The 21,120-nt window shown below is 46.2% G+C and overlaps 2 protein-coding genes across 2 annotated transcripts; one reads left to right on the forward strand and one right to left on the reverse strand.

Moving 5' to 3' along the window:
* Positions 1 to 4,654: 4,654 nt before the first annotated feature.
* NDUFB8 (NADH:ubiquinone oxidoreductase subunit B8) lies at positions 4,655 to 9,993 on the reverse strand. The gene is made up of 5 exons (XM_079698999.1): positions 9,898 to 9,993; positions 9,508 to 9,634; positions 7,929 to 8,028; positions 7,337 to 7,492; positions 4,655 to 4,838 (listed from the first exon to the last, which is right to left on the reverse strand). Exons 1-5 carry the CDS (start codon positions 9,980 to 9,982, stop codon positions 4,746 to 4,748), a joined length of 561 nt encoding a protein of 186 aa, XP_079555125.1. The 5' UTR covers positions 9,983 to 9,993; the 3' UTR covers positions 4,655 to 4,745.
* Positions 9,994 to 11,942: 1,949 nt separating this feature from the next.
* HIF1AN (hypoxia inducible factor 1 subunit alpha inhibitor) lies at positions 11,943 to 20,525 on the forward strand (the record flags this gene model as incomplete). The annotated part of the gene is made up of 8 exons (XM_079708190.1): positions 11,943 to 12,119; positions 12,403 to 12,653; positions 15,285 to 15,433; positions 17,757 to 17,902; positions 18,697 to 18,803; positions 19,227 to 19,290; positions 19,518 to 19,628; positions 20,481 to 20,525. 8 exons carry the CDS (start codon positions 11,943 to 11,945, stop codon positions 20,523 to 20,525), a joined length of 1,050 nt encoding a protein of 349 aa, XP_079564316.1.
* Between the last annotated feature and the right edge of the window lie 595 nt (positions 20,526 to 21,120).

Genomic DNA, 21,120 nt, shown 5'->3' on the forward strand with positions numbered 1-21,120 from the left:
TTATATATTTATTTACATCTACATTGTTGGTATTGTCCACTAATAAGTTAACTCCATGAGAGCTAGCACTGTGTCTGCTTTGTTCTCCATGTTATAACTAGTGTCAGAACAATGTCTGGCACATAGTAAGTGCTCGATAATATTTTATGAATGAATGCAGACATCTATTTTAACCCGGTAGTTTCCAAACCAATTCTAACACATACTCAAGGTGCCATCCCAACAGGCTAAAGCAGCAGGGAAGTTTAAAAAAAAAAAAAAGCTAACACTGAACTTGATGGAGTAAACTTGGGACCCACCATGACCTGCTTGAGCAAGCCACAGTCAGGTTAGTCTTGACCTACCAAAACAAAAGTTTTATTACTTAATAATATCAAATGTACTCTCCAGCTTGAAGAAAGTTTAAGGCTGCCAACTCAGCCGAGGTTTCCCGGGGACCTCTAAACACTTGAGGAATATTCGGACAAGATTGTACATCATACTACACGGTCACCAGTGCCACCTGCTGGTCAATACCATTTTCACGTTTCTGGAGAAAGGTCTCTTAAACGGGAGCTGAAATTAGCCGTGTGCACTTGACCTGCATATCTCATTTAATTCTCACAATGGTTCTGGGCGGTCAGTACTGACACTATCCGCATTTTAGAGAAGAAAACTGGCTAGGCCAAGCTGTGCACCCCAACAGCCTCCAGAGCCCAGTGCTTTCAACCATTATACCAGTCTAAACTAAACTCCATTAAGTGTTTAAACCCCAGCCTACAAATTGGGAAGATGGGCTTTTAATCCACTTTGTTCAAAGACATCTGTTCACAAAAAAGGTCCCCGCTGCGGTCAGAATGCCGGCGGCCGGGGGCGTTAAAAGTGGGAGAGCTATGACCACTCAACCAAGAGCTGGACACACTCGTGCAGTGAAAGAGGACGCCAGCTACCCTTGGCTGTCCAGTCCCTCCGGAGGATGGTCGGCCTCCCCCGCGGCGCGCCGGCGTCAGCACTGACAGGCCTTCCCGCCCAGGCCAGACGCAGAGACCCGTTGCCGACACTGGGCCCAGGCCAGGTCAGGGCCCAGGATTGTTGGGGGAGGCGCCAGGGCAGCGCTGGAGAGAGGCCGTCTTCGGGCTGAGGCACCCAGGCGCGGCAGGGAGAACGAGCCGAGTGCGGCCGAGAGCAGGGCAGGCGTCGTGGGGTCCCCTGAGAGTCACACCGGCAGGAGCCCCGGGAGCGGGGCGGGCCGGAGTGCCAGCGGAGGGCGAGCGCGCCCCGGCACCCTCCCGAGAGATGGGCGGCGCTCGGGGTCCCCTGCACGGCTTCCCCGCTCAGCGGCCCCGTACAGGCGGGGAAAACCAACCTGCGCGGAAAGCCCAGGCCAGGGGTCTGGTGCAGCAGAGCCGGAGCCGGAGCCGGAGCCGGAGCCGGAGCCGGAGCCGGTGGTCTCTCTGTGCTACGGAGGTCAGCAGAGAGCTGTGGATGGCGGCTGCGGAGAGCCAAAAGTAGTCCTGGCCCGCAGGCCCCACCTCCCACACGCGCCGCCAGGCGCCAGGCCCAGCACCCCGTTGACCCACGGAGAACGTTCCCTAATAGGATTATAGCTTTTAATCGGGCCTCCCTCACCTGTCCTGTGATTGCTCAGTGGGTCAGATCCCGCGACCAGTAAGTTCTGATCTATTCAATTTGAGTCAGGCTCTGCGGGCAGCCTCTAAAAAGGGAAAATAACTCGTTATTTACTTATTGAAGCGGAGAAGACCCGGCCCTAGCTCCAGGGGCTCTCAGTGGAATCCACTTAGTTGAAAAGGTAAAAAGCAATCTAGGCCATAAGGAGCGGTGACCTTCTGCAGCCCAGCAACTGGTGCCCCCAACCGTTGGTTGAACTAATTAAAAGCTATAGATGGGCGGGGGGCGAGGTACCAGGGGCTTTCTGGAAGGTTTCAGGGACGAGACAGGTGTCATATGTTGGGGCTTCAAGATGGGTGAACTCCCAGCGAGGAGGAAAGGGCCCAACCGGCTAATAGCGCCCTGGTGTTTCCCATACCATGAATGAAAGGGACTACAGTTGGGGGCGTGGGCTGGATTCAGATTGTGGAATACCAATTCAACTCTGCAGGTAATTGGGAGTTACTGAAAATTATGGGCAGATATGCAATAAGATTATATCAGACTAGCAATATGGATCAGCATGCAGAGAGAACAGAACTGGAGGCAGGGAATCAAATTAGGAGACTAATAGAACAATCCAGGTACCAGGTGATGAAAGACTGGATTAACATAGTGGCAATGATTGTAAAAGAAAGCTGGACAGGCTCTTGTGACCGATAAAAAGTTGGAGGGGGGTGATCATATATATTTTTTATATTGATTGAGGGAATTATGGCATTTCCAAATAAAATGTTCTGTAGGCAGCTGAAGATCTTAGACCTAAGTTATATGATTTAAATTTTTAATTTAATGCATGAATTCTACCACCATATTTCAGCCTGATATACCCCCAAAGATGGTGAGCTGGTTATCTTAAGACTTATGACGTGGCCCCAAGTCATTGTGACACAGCTCTAGATTTCCTTTTCAAGTGGACATGGGAGTTTTGAACTCAGGACAGAAAACAATTTAGGGCATTGGTGGTGCCTGCCCACTCTACGTACTAAGTATTTCTTGAACTTCTTAGCACAACAGTGGATGAGAAATAGGGTTGAAAACTGAACCTCAGGCAACACCTCGAAGTAGGGAATGAGGCCGAGGTGTCACTGGAGTGCTCTGAAAGAAATCTGAACCAAAGGCATAAGGTCACAGTTTCAAGTAGGACATGATTCAAAAAAAAAAAAAAGTAAAGTAAAAAAAGTGCAACCTTCTCTCAACTCAGACACCTTAGAAATTCTTTTCACCTCGTTTTACAAATGCCAGTCTCCTCTTCTAGGTAACTTCTTGAAGGCAATTATTTTCTTGTTCAACTTTATATCCCCAGGACCTATCAGTGTCTGATATATATTAGGCAGACAGACGTTTGTTAAATACTTATCAAGTGCTCTAAAGGACAGAGAATGAAAACATATAAAAAGCAGTGGAGACCTTCAAAGAGAAGCATTTCAGTAGAAGCACCCACTCCCTGATCTCATAAAGGTCTTTCACTGACTGAATACCACTAAAGGACCCCTTATCTAGCATAAATGGACTGCCTTCTACAGATCATGTTGAATGTATGCTTTTTTATGAGACAGGTTTTCAGGCAATATCATTGTAATTTAAGAAAATGTCCCTAAAGGGAAGAAAAGAACATAAATTGGTTCTCTTTTAAACAGATGCATTGAAATAGACGCTCAGGGCCTCCCTGGTGGCCCAGTGGTTAAGAATCAGCCTGCCAATGCAGGGGACACGGGTTTCAGCCCTGGTCCAGTAAGATCCCACATGCTGCAGAGCAACTAAGCCTGTGCACCACAACTACTGAGCCTGCGCTCTAGGGCCCGCGAGCCACAACTACTGAGCCCACGTGCCACAACTACTGAAGCCTGCGCGCCTAGAGCCCGTGCTCCGCAACAGAAGCCACCACAATGAGAAGCCCACGCACCGCAACAAAGAGTAGCCCCCACTCACCAGAACTAGAGAAAGCCCATGCACAGGAACACAGACCCAACACAGCCAAAAATAAATTAATTTTTAAAAAAAACTTCATTAAAAAAAAACAGACCCTCAGAAACATGGTTTTTCTCTTTCTAAGGCTATTATAGGAGCTTGGATGAATCATTAAGGTAGTGAAAGCCATGTATAGGTTCAGTAATAAGTCAATGACTATCCTCTAATTAATAAACAAAGGTAATGTCAATTTATCCATTTATAAGAGTCTAGGATTCAGAAGTTGCTTTGGAATAAATACATATTCTTTCTTTTTTTAAATTGAAGTATAGTTGATTTACAATGTTGTTTTTAATAAATACATACTTTTAAAAAAAATATTTTTGGCTATGCTGGGTCTTCGTTGCTGCACGCGGGCTTTCTCTAGTTGCGGCGAGCAGGGGCTACTCTTCGTCGTGGTGTGCAGGCTTGTCATCACGGTGGCTTCTCTTGTTGCAAAGCACGGATTCTAGGTGCAAGGGCTTCCGTAGTTGTGGCACACAGTCTCAGTAGTTGTGGCTCACGGGCTCTAGAGTGCAGGCTCAGTAGTTGTGGCACACAGGCTTAGTTGCTCCATGGTATGTGGGATCTTCCCAGACCAGGGCTCAAACCCGTGTCCCGCACATGCATTGGCAGGCGGATTCTTAACCACTGCGCCACCAAGGAAGTCCCAAATACATATTCTTGTAAGAGATATAAGACTAGAGGCAATCACAGCCCTAAGCCAGTCCCAAAACACTTATTTATCCTATAATATACTTGAAACACGTTAGAGTATTGTTTTTTAGCTAACCACTTATTATTAAAAAGGTTTTTTATGGGAAATAAATCTTGTTCCAACTTGTGAAGTCAGGAACGTATCTTCCTTCTTCCGCAACCCTGTAGATGGGGAAAGGAGCTACCCTTACCACCTGCTGTACAACTGGAACCCTCAACTACTTTTCCCAGTGAAATTAGCAAATCAACATCCTCAACTACTTTTCCCAGTGAAATTAGCAAATCAACATCTTCTTGTGCTTAAGCAATGGCTACTCCTGGGGAAATGAGGCACAGACACCACAGTACTAAGTTTTATTAGCGATTTCATTAAGGTAAAATCTCTAGGATTGAGGGAGTGAGTTAGGGGGCACAAAGCCCACGAAGCCTCCTCAGATCTCATAGTGAACCACCGGCTCAGGTTCTTTGTTGGGATCGCCACCTCGTTCCAGGTACAGATTATTGTAAGGATACTGCTTTGGTCCCTAAGAAAAAAACACAGGTCAGCAAGAACAACATATATCTATGTAGCCAATACCTGGCTACACCCCACTCTGAGTGAAGAATCACACACAGTAAATGGGTACATGGTAGCCTTTGGTCAGACCCAGCTGGGCTAGAACAGCAGGGACAGCACTCCTCTTCCCCGCTCGGCCCAAGGCAGAAAGAAAGCCTAGATTGTAAGAGAAGTGGTGCCTACACTGTTTGTGTGTGTGTGAGTGAGAGTGAGAGAGAGAGGGAGGGAGGGAGAGGGAGAAAGGAGAAAGAGAGAGGGAGAAAGGGAGAGTGTGAGGGAGAGCTTTCTAAATGAGACGATGCATCCATCCATCCCACTCTCTCTCGGGGTCGAGACAGACTCAATCTCCTTTAAGTCACTCAGCCTCTAATGGTTCCACCACTAAAGTGGCCTAGCAAATGAGGCGTGCAGGAGCAGCAGTGGGGGAAAGCACAGAGACACGGCTCGGACGTGCTTTAGGGGCTGCTGGCCTTACCAACAAACAGCTGTCAGAGAACACAGCTCAAGGGGAGGAGAAAAGGGTGATGTGCTTACAGAACTGAAAAATGGAAGAGCCACACTGTGTTTCTTGCTCTCCTGAAGTGAAGTTGGCGCTCACACCAGCCCTATGTGCACTCTCCAGCCTGGGGCCCCTGGGGCTCGGTAGGAAGCCTTGTGTCAGTGCACACAGACACACACACTACCGTTAGGACATTGATTATCTCAGCACAGGTAGCACTGTGCAGCCAACTACAAACACGGCAGCCTCCTGCTTTCAGTTCCTTTCCTCACAATCTACCCTGTAGACTACTCCCAAATTAATCTTCCTAAAAACCTAGGCTTCATTATGGCATTCTTCTGTTCAGAAACCCAACATGGCTCCCTGCTGCCTAGAGGCAGACCAAGTCATCCCTGTACCCCCAACCCTTAGCACCTTCTGTACCGGGTGCGTGATAGGGGCTTCATAAATATTTACTGAATTAGTGCATTACTATACCATCAAGTCCAGATCCCTTAGCCATGCAACCTAACTGATCAAACTCACTTCACAATATTTTTTTTTTTTTTTTTTTTTTTTTTTTTTTTTTTTGCGGTATGCGGGCCTCCCACTGTTGTGGCCTCTCCCGTTGCGGAGCACAGGCTCCGGACGCGCAGGCTCAGCGGCCATGGCTCACGGGCCCAGCCGCTCCGTGGCATGTGGGATCTTCCCGGACCGGGGCACGAACCCACGTCCCCTGCATCAGCAGGCGGACTCTCAACAACTGCGCCACCAGGGAAGCCCCGCACAATATTTTTTTTAACACAGCAGTTTCGACAACTGATTTCCCAGGACATCAGAATTACCTAGGAACTTGTTAAGTATTGATTCTAGAACCCCATTCTGAAATTACTGAATTAGGCTCTCCAGGCAGTGGAGCTCAGGAATCTGAATTTTTAGTAGCTCTCCAGGTAACCAGTGCAGCTGGTTATCTAGGAACTATTTATAAGCCTATTCCACTCCAGCTAACTCACTGTCCTCTTCCTTTATTCTATTTTCTCTTGCCCCAATGTTCTCTTCAACTTCTCCCCACCATCTAAAAAATATATATTTTAGCATCTAGCATAATCCTTCTCCTTAACAGCACCTGATACCCCCAGCATACACATTCACTACACACATATATACACAAAAACTGTGCCAAATTCCTATATATATGTTCCAATGTTGCTCATGTCATGTATCTAAATTTTCTTCTTATCCAAATTAAACGTCCTTAAAGCTAGACAGTATATTTTCTTTTTTTAAATTTATTTACGTATAGTTGAGTTACATTGTTTGTTAATTTCTGCTGTACAGCAAAGTGATTCAGTTATACATATATATACATTCATTTTCATATTCTTTTCAATTATGGTTTATCACAGGATACTGAATATAGTTCCCTGTGCTGTACAGTAGGACCTTGTTGTTTATCCATTCTATTTATACTAGTTTGCATCTGCTAATCCCAAACTCCCAATCCATACCTCCCCTACCCCCCTTAGCAACCACAAGTCTGTTCTCTACAGACAGTCCTTTACAATGTCCTTTACATTCTCTAAAATCTAACTGTCCATGCTTGCAGTAAACTAATTGCTTCCAGTACCCTATAGGAAGTGCCCTTCACACCAACAAAGGATAAGCTTTCAACTCGAGATTCCCTGACTCTACCTTAAAAGATCACTTGCTGAAATATTACAGTTCCCAAAATGGCAACTCTAAAGACTAGCTGGCTTCTCCATTCTCATTCCTCACTTAGTCCTACAGTTTCTTCTCACTCAGACTGATCCAAGATGCAGGCAGGAGCAATGCTCTGGTACTTGTACCAGGCCAGTGGGTAGGACCCTCTATAGGCCTTACCAGGAAGTCAAGCTTGGTATTGGCTGGATCCCTACTCCAGAGACTTCATTCCCTCAGGAAACAAGGCTAAGTAAGTGTGGCTGAGGGAGCACTTCTCAGATACTCACCACAGGCTGGTAGGTGGGGTAAGTCTCCCCCACCCAAAACATGAACAGCATGAAGGCCACGAAGCCGAAGAGGTGCTTACACATGAGATTCCAAGAAACAGGAGTGGGGGACGTGTCCACACGGTTCCTGATATACATGTCTAGGTCCCAGTGCATCTGAGACAAAAAGGCAGATCACTGTCACATACTGCTCTTCCTGCAAAAGGCATGAAGTCCAGAGTGATTAGAGCCTCACAGAAGGCTTGAAAGGCATTCTACTGCCCTGGGCAGTATTCTGAGAGCCACATCTGAGATACTGTGGCCCACAGGCCTGGATGCTGGCTTATGTCTAGGTTCCGCTGACCAGAGACAGCTCAATCATAGAAGTTCACAACTCTTACGATACAGAGCTTTGACTCTTACGATACAGAGCTTTGATTACTCCCAGACATCCCATTCCACACACCACACAGGCAACATCAGATCTCAGATTGCTGGACCTCGCTTCCTTGGGCAGAAAAACTTTAGTGCTACTTGGGCAGAAAAGTGCCATTTGAGCTACAGAAGACATAGGGAATAGGAAGGAAGGTGAAATGGGATATGGTTCTCTCACCGGTTCACCCCAGTTCAACCGCAGGTCTGGGTGGTCCCAGTCATACCATGGATCCCTCTCCTGCTGTGAGCGGTCAGGGAGCTTTGGGTAGTCACCATACCTGAGAAACAGCAAGAACTTCTGGACAGGGCTCTGAGCAGCCTCACTCAGACAATTCACAGTCTCCTCATCTCAGAGATGAAAAACCAAGTGACAGAGGTAACTGCCTCCCCTAAGGACAGAGGAACTGACCTTCAAATCAAGATCTCAATTTTTTCCCTGAGGTGTACATATTGAGAAATGCTGAGTTAAAGGGCCACTGGTAAATATCCCAAATTTCCCCCCAAAAAGACTGTGCCAGTTTACCTTCCTACAAACGGTATAAAAGAGATCCATTTTCCTGAATGCCTTCCAATACCAAATTTATCATTAATAAAATGTTATTGGATAAGTGAAAAAAAATCTCAGTTTTTACTCACTAAGCACAGAATAACCGAAGAAGTCCAAATTGTCATTAAAAATTTATGTCAAACTCTGAAACATTTTAACATATGTAAGCTTTTCTTATCTTCTTTCAACAGAAAGAAGAAAAATCATGCAATGTCATAATGTTAGTGCTGAAAGGGAATTTAACAATCAATCACTCTGTTTCCCCCATTAGACAGAAAAAGAAACTGAAGTTTAGAGTCTGAACCTAAGATCGCCCAGTTAATTGGAATAAAAACAAAAGGGTACAGATTAGAAAAGCACTTTTCATAGCAACTGTGTTTCTCAACCACAGAGTTGACATAACAACTCCAAGTCTCAAACACCTCATGGGTCTTCATGATAAGCTGGATTTTTCCCCAACAAAACCAGGTTTAACTTATACAGACTGCTACCGAGGCTGCTCTTGTCCACAACACAATAAAAGACATAGGAAATGATGACAACTAGACATGTGTCACAGAAAGTGATTGGAAAACAACAAGACGAATAGGAGCTGCTGAAACCACGGCTTAAAGAGTGATGCTAGGACAGAAAATGAGCGTGATGGTAATCAACTCAGACAATTAACCACAGGGATGTTACGGGGGTGCGGGGGCAAAACCATCAACTGGAGTAAGGGAGTTGGCTATTTAATCTGCTTTAAAGTTGCTATGACTTCCACAGCGCTAACTGCAAAATATTTCTTAAAAGAGAGATATACATGATATAGAGTACTCCATCTACAAATACGGTTCTCATGACAGGAATCCAGCTCCAGCCTGGTCACGTGCCTGGATGACAGCACCTGAGCCCAGCAGATGCTCAATCTAAATGAAACTTTGCGCTCTGGATGGAGCCAAAGAAGGTTCGTGCTATTCAGGGGTCCTCAAGGGAGCTATTAAAACCTCAGCTTCCTCATTTGAGGAAACAGCCTGAGCCAAGGAGAAAATTGAAGTCCTCTCGGCTGCAGCTGCTCACCCATCCCCTCCCACCTCCCTCCACGGAGAAAAGCGCCCACACCGTTGACTCTGAGGGGTCACGAAAAGGTTCGGGGAAAAGGGTCAGAGTAGAGCTACCCAACCCAGCCGAACTTCTCCCATCACTACCCAGGTGCGAGCAGACCCTATCTCACCCCATGCCATCATCTGGGTACGGCTCGTAGTCTTCCACCCGCATATTATACTTCTTGGCTGCGGCAGCCCGTTCTTCTGGGGTCCTGGGATAGGGTCCCGGGAGCATGTCCTTGGTAATGTGGGAGGCTGGAGAGCAGATGAGGGCACGTCAGAATTGACCCCATTCCTCCTGCATTCTGAAGGCTTCAAGCTGCGGTGGCTGCAGAGACCGGAGCCCGAGGCTTCGAGGGACCAGCAGACCCTCCACCTGTTTTTCTGAATACACCAACTCCACCTCCGCCCTTGCCCGGACTCGCCCGCCGCGGTATCCACAATACCCACCCTCCGTCCGACGCACCAAACCTCAGGCACCCCTCTCCCACACTGAGGCCTCGCCCGTTCTCGCGGACCTGTCCGTGCACCCATCGGCACCACGTTTCGGGATGCCCTTTGCAGCCATCGGACTCCCAGGACCCCCGCCCTGGCCGCCGCCATCTTCACCTTCTTCTCGTTTCACCCCGCACATGCGCAAAGACCTTGTCACGGCGGCTGAGCCGGGCCAAACGCGACAAGGGAGAAAAGTCTTAAGGGTTCAATAAGGGCGGGGCTTAAACGGTGCTAGGAAGCCAGAGGGAAGATGAGCGCTTGGATAGAGGCAGAAAGGGAAAGCAGGAAGGAGAGAAAAACAAGCAGGACTGCTTTGACATTTCAGATTGTTATGTCCCTTTTCTACCTCAGCTGACTTAGACGCATCCAGGGATAACGGGCACTCAGAACCTGAGCATCTCAGGTAGACAGCTGACCCACCTACCCCAGGACCGGTACAAGTAAAAGGAGCCTGTCAGTCTCTTTTCTGACTGCTTGCCTTTTTCCTCTCCTTCACTGGCAGTTCCTCCTTCCATCCCCAAACGTGATCATTCTTCAAATTCAGCCCTTGGTCTTGTTTGTTCTTGTTTTGTTTTCCAAATTAGTTATCTACTTCAGTTAGATGCACGGTGCAACACACAAATTGGCCCCGAACTGGTTCTTTTTTTGTTGTTTTATTTTGGCCGCGCGGCTTGCGGGATCCCGGTTCCTCGACCAGGGATTGAATCCGCGCCCTTGGCGGTGAAAGCGCTGAGTCCCAACCACTGGACCCAGGGAATTCCCCCAAACTGGTTCTTCAGTTTCAGTCTCGTGTTTACATCCGAATGTCCCAGTCACCTCAACCCAACAAATGTAAAACCAATCCTATCATCTGAACCCACCTCAGATTTGCTAGAATTCGCTCAGATTTACTAGGACTTGGATAAATACATTTCAAGCCGAACCACAATTAGCCGAACACTAGCCTAACAAAAGAATTGGGGGGGGGGGCATTATTGTTCGCATATGAATATGTGTTAATTTTATTTACACAAGTATGATTTGAATAATTTACAGTACAAATATGCACATATTTCCAGGAAGTTTTAGGGTGATCACTGTTTTGGAGTAGAATCCATTATTATAGACATTCCCCAATATATATCAGAGCAATAAAAACTGATATATACTATTTAGTATATGAATTTGGGGGAGAACTACTTTACAGCAACTTGCCCTCTTGTAAATGAGAATCGAATGGGGCTTCCCTGGTGGCGCAGTGGTTGAGAGTCCGCCTGCCGATGCAGGGGACATGGGTTCGTGCCCCGGTCTGGGAAGATCCCACATGCTGCGGAGCGGCTGGGCCAGTGAGCCATGGCCGCTGAGCCTGCGCGTCCGGAGCCTGTGCTCCGCAACGGGAGAGGCCACAACAGCGAGAGGCCCGCGTAACGCAAAAAAAAAAAAAAAAAAAAAAAAAAAAAAAATGAGAATCGAATGGATGTTCAGAATGGTTGGACATCTGCATTCAATCAATAGCAAACACTGATCTAATTCAGTCATGATAGACAAAAATGCCTTTAAGTAGGTGAGATGGTGACACAGGCAGAAAAATCAAATGGTGCCAAGCAAGAAAACCGTCTTTGATTTCGAAAGAATTCAAGTTGCCATATATCTTTTGCCGAGGCTTTCGGAGCAACCTTTACCCAACATCTATCTATCGGACAGTTGCTTTTCCTTCTGACTTCCTTAGGTGGGTCAAGTTTGCGTTTCTCCCCATCCATCAGTGTAAAATTTAATGCCCCACTAAACTTGCCTCCTTCTTTGCCTGTTGTGTAGGCCTGGGCACACTGAGGCAGCAATAATTTGTGAATTGGTTAACCCAATGATCACCCCTATTCAGTGGGACTAACGTCTAGTCCCGGGTCTTCGGGGGCGGAGCGTAGGGTGTAGAACTATAGGTTACCATTAGGAGGCGCTCGCCCAGGGCTCGGCCCCGCGTTCTTAGTGTCTGGGACGCTCTCTCTCGCAGCCTAGCTCTATGGTTTCCGTTGTGTTTTCCCCGGAATAGGCGGAGCTTCCGCTTCCGGTGGGCCCGTCCCTAGCGGCGGAGATGGCGGCGGCTGCGGCGGAGGCTTCGGCCTCGGGCTCTGGAGAATCCCGAGAAGAGGCTGAAGCCCCCGGCCCCGCCTGGGATGAGTCCCAACTGCGCAGTTATACCTTCCCGACCCGGCCCATCCCGCGTCTGAGTCAGAGCGACCCCCGGGCGGAGGAGCTTATCGAGAATGAGGTAGGGGGCGGGGCCGCGTCGAAGAGGGGGTGGGGGATGGGGGAAGGGACCAGGTTGGGAGGAGAGGTCAAAGGCGAGTGGTGATGGAAGGGAGGGGTTGTGGACTAGGCCGGGTTGTGGACTAGGGCCTAAAGGGAGATGGAGAGGGAAGCGAGGAAAAATGGGACTTGCGGGGTTCGTGCTGGTTAACAGGAGAAGTAATTTTGAAGTTGGGAAGTATTGGAATCTTGGGACAAGAACCCACTAGCTCCTTGGGACGACTTCATTTGTTTTTTCCACTTAGGAGCCTGTGGTGCTGACAGACACAAATCTTGTGTATCCTGCCCTAAAATGGGACCTTGAATACCTGCAAGAAAATATTGGCAACGGAGACTTCTCTGTGTACAGTGCCAGCACCCACAAGTTTTTGTACTATGATGAGAAGAAGATGGCTAATTTCCAGAACTTTAAGCCGAGGTCCAATAGGGAAGAAATGAAATTTCATGAGTTTGTTGAGAAACTGCAGGATGTACAGGAGCGAGGAGGTGAAGAGAGGTAAATTTCCAGGTCGTGGTTTTCCATTGGATCTAGGGCATCTATATTCCTTTCCTTTACTTATCTGAGGATGAGTTTTCTAGCTTGAGGGATGATGGAATGACTAGACTTGAACTGTGATTTTCAAGTTTGTTGTCTTCATAAAGGGAGAGTCACCCTTGCCTAGCAGAGTCAGGTAGGTGAATGAAGTGAGTGAAGTTGTTTGGGTGAAAGCTGTGATGAAGCTGAAGGCATATGCCTTATTCAAAGTGCGAAGTCATTACTTGACTCTTGTTTCCATTTTGGAGTGCAGTCCCAGGGTTGCCAGATAGTCTGATTTTTTCAAGAGAAACCAGAAATCAGTATTGTTATTTAAAATCTTTTTGAGTTTTAAATGTGGGCAGCTAATTCGTATTTTTTAAAATGCTGCAAGAGGCCAATTTAAAATATCTGTCAGTAGATTTCCTGAGATTATGGGTTTGGAGCCTTTGTCCTAAAATTTTTGAATGGGGGCAGTGCAGGCTGAAAAGTTGTATAGGTGAGGGTGGGGAGAATATTGATGTGTTGCGTTGTATTGATGATAGCAAACACAAGACATACACACACACGGGAGTGACTCTCTTTACCTTTATCTCTCTTTATGAGGGCAGCCTCTTATGTAGGTCCCAGACAACGTTCAGTCCTACAGAATAACATTGCCTCTGGGGCATTGCTGTCACTGAGTACTTGATGGTGAATGACTATCTCCGTCTCACATTTGGTGCCCAACCCTGGGCTTTTCTTCACTCTCCAGCCTCAGTTCTCTTCCTGACTCTGTTAGCAGTATGTGGCAGAGTGAAAGGATTTGAAACATACTTTTTAATTTTTTTTTTGGCTTCTTGACTCTTAGCTATTGTCATAATGATGGAACTTTGACCGGAAGAGTTTCCAGAATCTGAACTGTGGTTGATTTGTTCTTTATGTCTTATAGAGACTGGTTCAGTTGAATCATCTCATGCGTGATGTCCTCAAATTTACCACAGTGCGTGTGCGCGTGCGCGCACACGCACACATGCACCCAATGTTGAGAAGAGAGATTGATTTAAATGATGCTGGTGGAGTGTAAAGCTATTGATTGAACATATGCATGGAATGAGCGTGAGATAAGACACATGAGTCCTCTGGTTCCTCAGTCACTTTAAGTTTCTTGCTTCCTGTAGTGAAAGCATTTTGCCTAAGTCTGAACTATGAGTGTAGTCTGTACTTTATGGGTGATTTAAGGAAAGTTTTTTACTATTTGCAAGATTTGCCCTATCAGCTGACTTTAGCACCAACCAACTCTATTGTATAATTGTACAGCTTGTTATGATTCTGGGGTGAAGGGTGTTAGGATCCTCTTTGAGCTCTTTTGAGGATTTACTGTTAAGGTTTCACAGGAATTGCTTAGATTCCTGTTTGGGGAGTGTTCCTGACTCTTTCAGAGTTACTTGAGAAATATTTGTATGAACATATGTACATCATAATCTCTGGGGAACATTCCAAGGTTGCATTGGAGTCTTGAGGGTTCCACGTCCCCAAACAAGTAGCTGTTTCCAACTTATCAAGATTTTTAATTAATGTTGCCTTAAACATTGTGATTCCAGGCACTGGGATACCTTTGAGCTTTTGAAGTAATGCTCGCAGGACCATTACTTCTTTTTCTTCACGTTTGCCCCCTAAATAGTGTTTCTTTTGGGGCTTGATCAAGTGTGTTTGGCTTTTCATATCTATTAAGTAACTTCTTACCTTCCTCAGGCATGTTAGGGGCCCTGGGTCTGCAGAAAGCTTAGTGAGGTATTTTTCTTCAGCTATAGATGGCTGCTACAGATAGGTGGCTGAATCAGTTAAGATAAACTAGGCTTCAGTCCAGGGCTCAGCGACTTGAAGCAACAAAGGTTTATTTTTCACTCATCCTACGTGTCCATCTCAGGTCACCTGGATACTCTACTTACATCATCTTTTGCACTTTGGGACACAGATTGCTCCAGCAGTTGCCATTGGAAACTTTGCAATTGCTGTGGCAGAGGGAAAGTAGTGTGGTAGTGTGTACTGGTTCTTAAAATTACAGTTTGGAAGCAGCACCAGTCACTTCTGTGGACATCTCATTGGCCAAAGCAAGTTATATAAGCAAGCCTTGCTTCAAGGAGGTGAGGAAGAATAACCCTTTCACAGGGCGGGAACTAGTTCTTGGTGAACAATAATACGAGCTGCCAAAATGCCCATCAAGGGCCAAAGGGGATGTCTCGCGCCCTGAGAGTTTCTGGAACAAGGCTGAGTCATCATTCTAGGGTCTGTGGGTAGGCTTCGAGGAAATCTATGAAATTATATTAAAGTGCAATGTGTGCATTTTTATGGGGAACCTTGCTTGGATTCTTTTTTTTTCTTGGATTCTTAAAGGATTCATACTGTGACCCAGAAAAAGTTAAGAATCACTTCTCTAAAATATAAAATTTGGTGTTGAACAGAGCTCAGAGAAGGGTAGGTAAGGATTCAGTTCTGTGAGAGTCCCATGACTTCACCTGTTCTTTGTGGGAGATGTTGGTATGGCCTTGGGTTTGGATTTCGAGGTATGAGAGGCCATACCAGGGACAGTGTGTACATGCACTAATGGGATTTTCTTCTTGGGGAACATAGGTTGTATCTGCAGCAAACACTCAATGACACTGTGGGCAGGAAGATTGTCATGGACTTCTTGGGTTTTAACTGGAACTGGATTAATAAGCAACAGGGAAAGCGTGGCTGGGGGCAGCTGACCTCTAACCTGCTGCTTATTGGCATGGAAGGTAAGAAATCTTTCAGAAAGCAGCATGGCTTGGGGTCATATGAAGTGATTTCTAAACCTTTCCCCACCACTTGTTCACTCCATGACTTTCAACAAGTCACGTAACTTTCTTAAGTCTCAGTCTCCTAATTTGTAAAATGAACACAGTAATATCTTATAATTAACTATGAAGATTAAATGAGATAACATATGTTATGTCAGGTACTCTAAAAAGCAAGTTCCCTGTTCCCTTCCTCAGCTGCTGTGTGAGTATATATATTCACATATTAGGGATCTCTAAAATTCTGCTGCTTTCTATTGGATCTGTCTATATTCAGAAGATTTTTATCCCAGTAGAAGAGGGAAACATTTTTCCAATGTAAATTGAACCTTATCGTTTGAACAGATAATACATTAATGGGGTTAAATTCAAAAGGTGTAAATAGGTATGTAGTGATAAATCTCTCTTCCATTTCTATTTCCCAGCCTCTCAGTTTCCTTCCCTCCCTGGAGGCACCATATGTTATTAGTTGCTTGTGTATCCTGCTAGTGGATTTTACACGTACATAAGCTAATACATGAATACTTTTTTTTAAATAAAAAGAGGAACCTTTAAACTCCAATCAGGAGAAAGAGAGCTACTTACCAGCCAGGGTCATTGTCTTATTCTTATTTTTATTTCTGTCACTTGCTCAGTGCCAGGCCCCTAGTAGATACTTAGTAAATGGTGAGTAAATTGGGTTGAACAAGGAAGCAGAGTAATTACTCATTGTCATTCACCACTAGGCTCTGAAGTCTCTTCTTCCCCTTTAATTGTCCTTTCTTCAGATTTGGGTCCTTTGGTGCCAGTGTTAATAAAAGTTTCCAGCAGTGCAACTTATGAATTGACCCTTAACCTGACCCTTTGAAACAGACTCTTGGTTGACCTGCCAGGAGCCAGTTCTTGTTTACCTGACTCTGAATTTTTATGTTGCCTTCCTATCCTGTGGTGTAGAGAGCAGGGAAACAGATCCCTCAGGTAGAGATGAAAGAGCAAGTCTCCTCTGAGGATGTATATGGATCTCTGCACTTAGGAAAGCAGCTGTCTTGGCCCACCCAGGCAGACCTGGGGAATGTTTTCTAAACTCCATTCCCTGCAGAGGTCCCTTGATCTCTCAAGGATTGTGCAAAGGATAAACATCAGATGCAGCCCCACTTAAAAAGAGTAGATGGAGCATACATACGCTAGGGCAGAACTAATTCAGGATGGCATTTTAAATAATTTGCCTTATTCAAAGTATACAACTCTCTTTAGGAATCTGATATGCTTCCCTCGATGAGAATCAGCAGCTCCAGTGTTGATCTAAAGAAGTGTTGCAATCCCACAGGTGTGATGAAGTGGGAGCAGAGATTGAGAATCTTTGAGCTCCAAAAGAGCTACCCAAAGCAAGTACATATTTGTACAACTTCAAATGACTGATTAACTCCATCAAAGAAGATCATGCATGCATTGCTGATACCAGTCATTTCAGTTGTTTCTAACTCTCGTTTCTTTGCTGCCCTTGAATTCGTGCCGTAGTCAAGAAGAGTACAAGTACAGGTTCCCCTCAGCTGTCTAAAAGCAGAGCATTCCTGTGAAACCTTCTATAAGCCAAGATGATGTAAAACAAAGAAGCAATTACTTTAGGACACATCTTGCTAATGGATGCACAAAGTAAATCGAGATAAAGCACAGATGCTCACAGACACAGTTCAGAGCTATGGTGGCTTGATACTGAGATGCTGGCTTGATGCTGAGATGCTGAGTGTAGTTTCCAGGGGAGGAGATTGGCAGTGCCACTCTCACTGCTTGTGCTTGCTGCCTCTATGATGGCTCGCTGCAAAACAAACACTGAATGATATTTTTGCCTTTTTTTTTCATAAAAATGAAAATCCTCTTTGGATTTCTTTCGGTTAGCAAAAACAGGTACAAATGTAGGTCTTTTGTAAAAGCAAAATGATGTAAAGCGAACTTTTGAAAAGCGGGGCGTACCTGTGCAGAGTATATTATTTTGCCGTACTTGTATCACTTTGATGTGCAGTTGCTTCCAATAAGGGCAGCAGTCATCATTTAAGAAAGTCTACTTTGCTAATTGATGGTGAACTCTTAGCCAGTAATGTTTGCTACTAGACTTATCACCCATTAAAAGTGTAGCACCTAACTGTCTGAGAGCTGTAATTACAGTCTCCCTGATCTTGCCTGAAATTTTGATTTGGAACCCTTTGCTGAGAGGGCAGGCTGGGTTTCTCTCCAGCACTGGGGCCTATGTTCCATCCTGTGCAATAGAGTTACTGCTCTGAGTAAGAAAATGTCTGTCTTCCTACAGGAAATGTGACACCTGCTCACTATGATGAGCAACAGAACTTCTTTGCTCAGATAAAAGGCTACAAGCGATGCATTTTGTTCCCTCCGGATCAGTTTGAGTGCCTCTACCCATATCCTGTTCATCATCCATGTGACAGACAGAGCCAGGTGAGCTCGTGTGGTCTGAGGAGGGTGTAGAACTCCTTTGAGATCCAAGGCTGGCATGTCTTTCCCCTTCTCTGTGGAGGTATGCCAGGTTTGGACAAACTCAGAGGACAATTTCACAATGTAGTTTATATATTCCAGGTCCCTGTGGTGGTCCCCAGATGTTTAGGGCAGACCCCATCACTGATGCTGGTGGACTCTGGTTATTCTGTTTGATTGAATTATAAGTTCATGGAACAAAATGTGTATGTCTCCACTGGATTTAATAATTGTTTACTTTTGTCATGGATGCTGCTTTTTGATAAAGAGAAGGGTGAATAGAATTGAGATATGTCACTTAATGTCTTTTCTGGATCTCAGTGAGGTGTGTGGTTGACTTTGTGGCCAACCAGAGAGCACCTCTCCTTTCTTGAGAAAACCGTTTAGCTACCTCGTGTAGAAATCTTTGCTGGTTAGAATATGTATTTGGGGAAAAGTTTCTGAAGGTCTGGGTGAAGGATGAGTCCTAATTCCTCAGATCTGCAGGCCATGAGTGGGTTTTCTGACCTTTAAACTGTGATGATTGGCTTCTGACCTCAGGAGCACTGAGGCCTAGTTTTCTTTATCATTTAACATTCAGCAATGCCTATCTTCTTAGGTCGTTCTCTGAGAGAGTTTGTGTATGTTTAATGTGTGTTGTGTCTTCTGCTGGATATAAATTCTAAAGACTTTTTTAAGGCATCTTTCTTGACTACCAAAGTTACTGATAAAAATTTGGTGATTGACTGATTTTTTTTTTTTTCTCTTGAACCTCTCAGGTGGACTTTGACAATCCTGACTACGAGAGGTTCCCCAATTTCCAGAACGTGGTTGGTTACGAAACAGTGGTTGGCCCTGGTGATGTTCTTTACATCCCAATGTACTGGTGAGGATGGGGCTAGGACTGGGGGCTTTTAGGGAGTGTTCTTTCCCATTCCCTGGAAAGCCTTATCCATGTCTCTTCTTTTGAGTTGTGGCAGGATTGGACTTACGTGATATACAGGAAGGTTGGCATATCCAGATGATGAGCATACTGAACATGGGGGAAATGGCAATACTGTTTCTAGACAAGATGACAGTTCCTCAAGTCCAAAGAGATCCCAGAGGCTTGAGGCTAGAGAAACTGTCCTTGACTCTTTGGTATTTGAAGGGTGAACACCACTGCCCCTAGCCCCAGGGTGTGTTTGATAGGATGAGTGTGAAGATACTGTCTTCATTATATCCCTTAGCAGGATTCTACCTAGTTTCAGAGGATCCCTCCCTCTGAGAAGTATTGGTGGCAAACAGGAGCCTGTTTATTTTCTTGCAGGTGGCATCACATAGAGTCATTACTAAATGGGGGGATTACCATCACTGTGAACTTCTGGTATAAGGTGAATATGGTTTTTTTTCCTAGATGGGAGTGGGGTGAGGTAGGTGTAATAAATTATTTAGGGGCAGGGTGGAGAGGTTGACTATCTCTGGAAGTGATTCCCAGATCTTTGGGGGAGCTGGAGAGGGTGGGGTTGAACTGGGTTTCTTAAGGAAGGATGGTGCGAGGAACAATGGGTGACACTGAAGCCTGCTAAAGACATTTCCTGAGCTGCTGCTTCCTTTGCAGGGGGCCCCCACCCCTAAGAGAATTGAATATCCTCTCAAAGCCCATCAGAAAGTGGCCATAATGAGAAACATTGAGAAGATGCTTGGAGAGGCCTTGGGGAACCCACAAGAGGTATGTGGCTGCCCCAAGGTGGCACTCCTGTGACTCAGTGGGCAGAGTGACCAGGGAAAGTCAGGATTGGTGTCACAGTCTCTGTAGCTCTTCTGTTTCAGTATCTGTTGTCCTGTTTCTTCATAGAGGTTATGGGTATGTTCAGAAAATGCTTGTTTTCTGATGAGAGCTGGGCTTGACTGGCGGATCAATTATAATCTGTTCCATGCTAGTAGTAAGGTTCCGCATGGGGCTTGTGTGCCAGCTGGGGACCCCCAAGGGGATTCTTTTGGAATGGGAAGCGAGCGGTAAAGCATCTACTCACACGCTCCCAGCCGTGCCAAGACTGCTCTAGGTAATGTTGAGACCTGCTTCCCACGCAGGTGTGCCAGTGGCCCATTGGGTAAATGGGGGAGGTTTGTATTTGTAATGCTCTTACCTCTGTCCTGTGGATAGCCTCAGCATTCAGAGCACCTGTGGGCTTGGGAGGTCGCACCAGCCCCGATTACAAGTGATCTTTTCAGGATGTAGAATCACTTGAGATTCTTAAGTCACATTTTTAAAGCATGCACGTAAACACTCGGGGTGTTTGGGATTATTAGCTCCTCTGACCTTCTGTCTCTCAGTTTGGTTCTGCTTACAAATGTAGGGTATTGTGAGAGGGAAGGTAATACAAGATGGACCCAGAGGAGAGGGCCATGCTCCAGGATACTGGGTTGACTGCTAGGAAGAGAGTTGGTTAGAGGGTTTACAAGATTGAATGGAAGCCTTGTCCTTGCCCTTGGCTGGACATTGATGTCTCCAGACACACCTCATCTGGCTCCAGGGCTAGAGGACAGGCAGTTCTGACTGGCTCCTCATGTCTTTTCACAGGTGGGGCCCTTGTTGAACACAATGATCAAGGGCCGATACAACTAGCCTGCCAGGAGTCGAGGCCTCCTGCCAGGTGACTGCTAGCCCGTCCACACCGCTTCATTGATGAGGACAGGAGACTCCAAACGCTAGTATTGCACGCTGCACTTAATGGACTGGACTCTTGCCATGGCCCTGGAGGCAGGTGTTTGGGGCAAGGCAGGGTGGTTGGCACTCCACTCCCATTCGGAGGGACTTCTTACCCTTGCCTCTGTGCCCCAGCACCTTCCCTCTCTGCCCCCTAAAGTCCTGCATTCAGTGTGTGGAGTCCCCAGCTTCTGGTTGTCATGTTGTGTGTTAGTCTGTCAACCTTGGGATGTGTGTGCGTGTGTATGCTTGCACACGCGTGTATGTATTTGTTCCTTGCTCCCTCCTTCTGGGTCAGGATGCCACCTCTGGCTCTCAGCTCTGTCTCCTGCAATCTCAGTGCCTCAGCCTGAGAGAGAGGAGATGTTCTTGGACGCCCATTGCATCTGGGCTACAGGGCCACAGCTACCTAACCATGAGGTCAGTCTGCCCCCTCCCAGTTTTCACAGAGTGAGGCTCCAGGCTGTTGGGAATGGCTACTGAGACTCTAATGGGGAGAGGGAGAGTGGGGAGG

Source organism: Hyperoodon ampullatus (genome assembly GCF_949752795.1).
Source record: "Hyperoodon ampullatus genome assembly, chromosome: 1".
NCBI classification, from domain to species: domain Eukaryota; kingdom Metazoa; phylum Chordata; class Mammalia; order Artiodactyla; family Ziphiidae; genus Hyperoodon; species Hyperoodon ampullatus.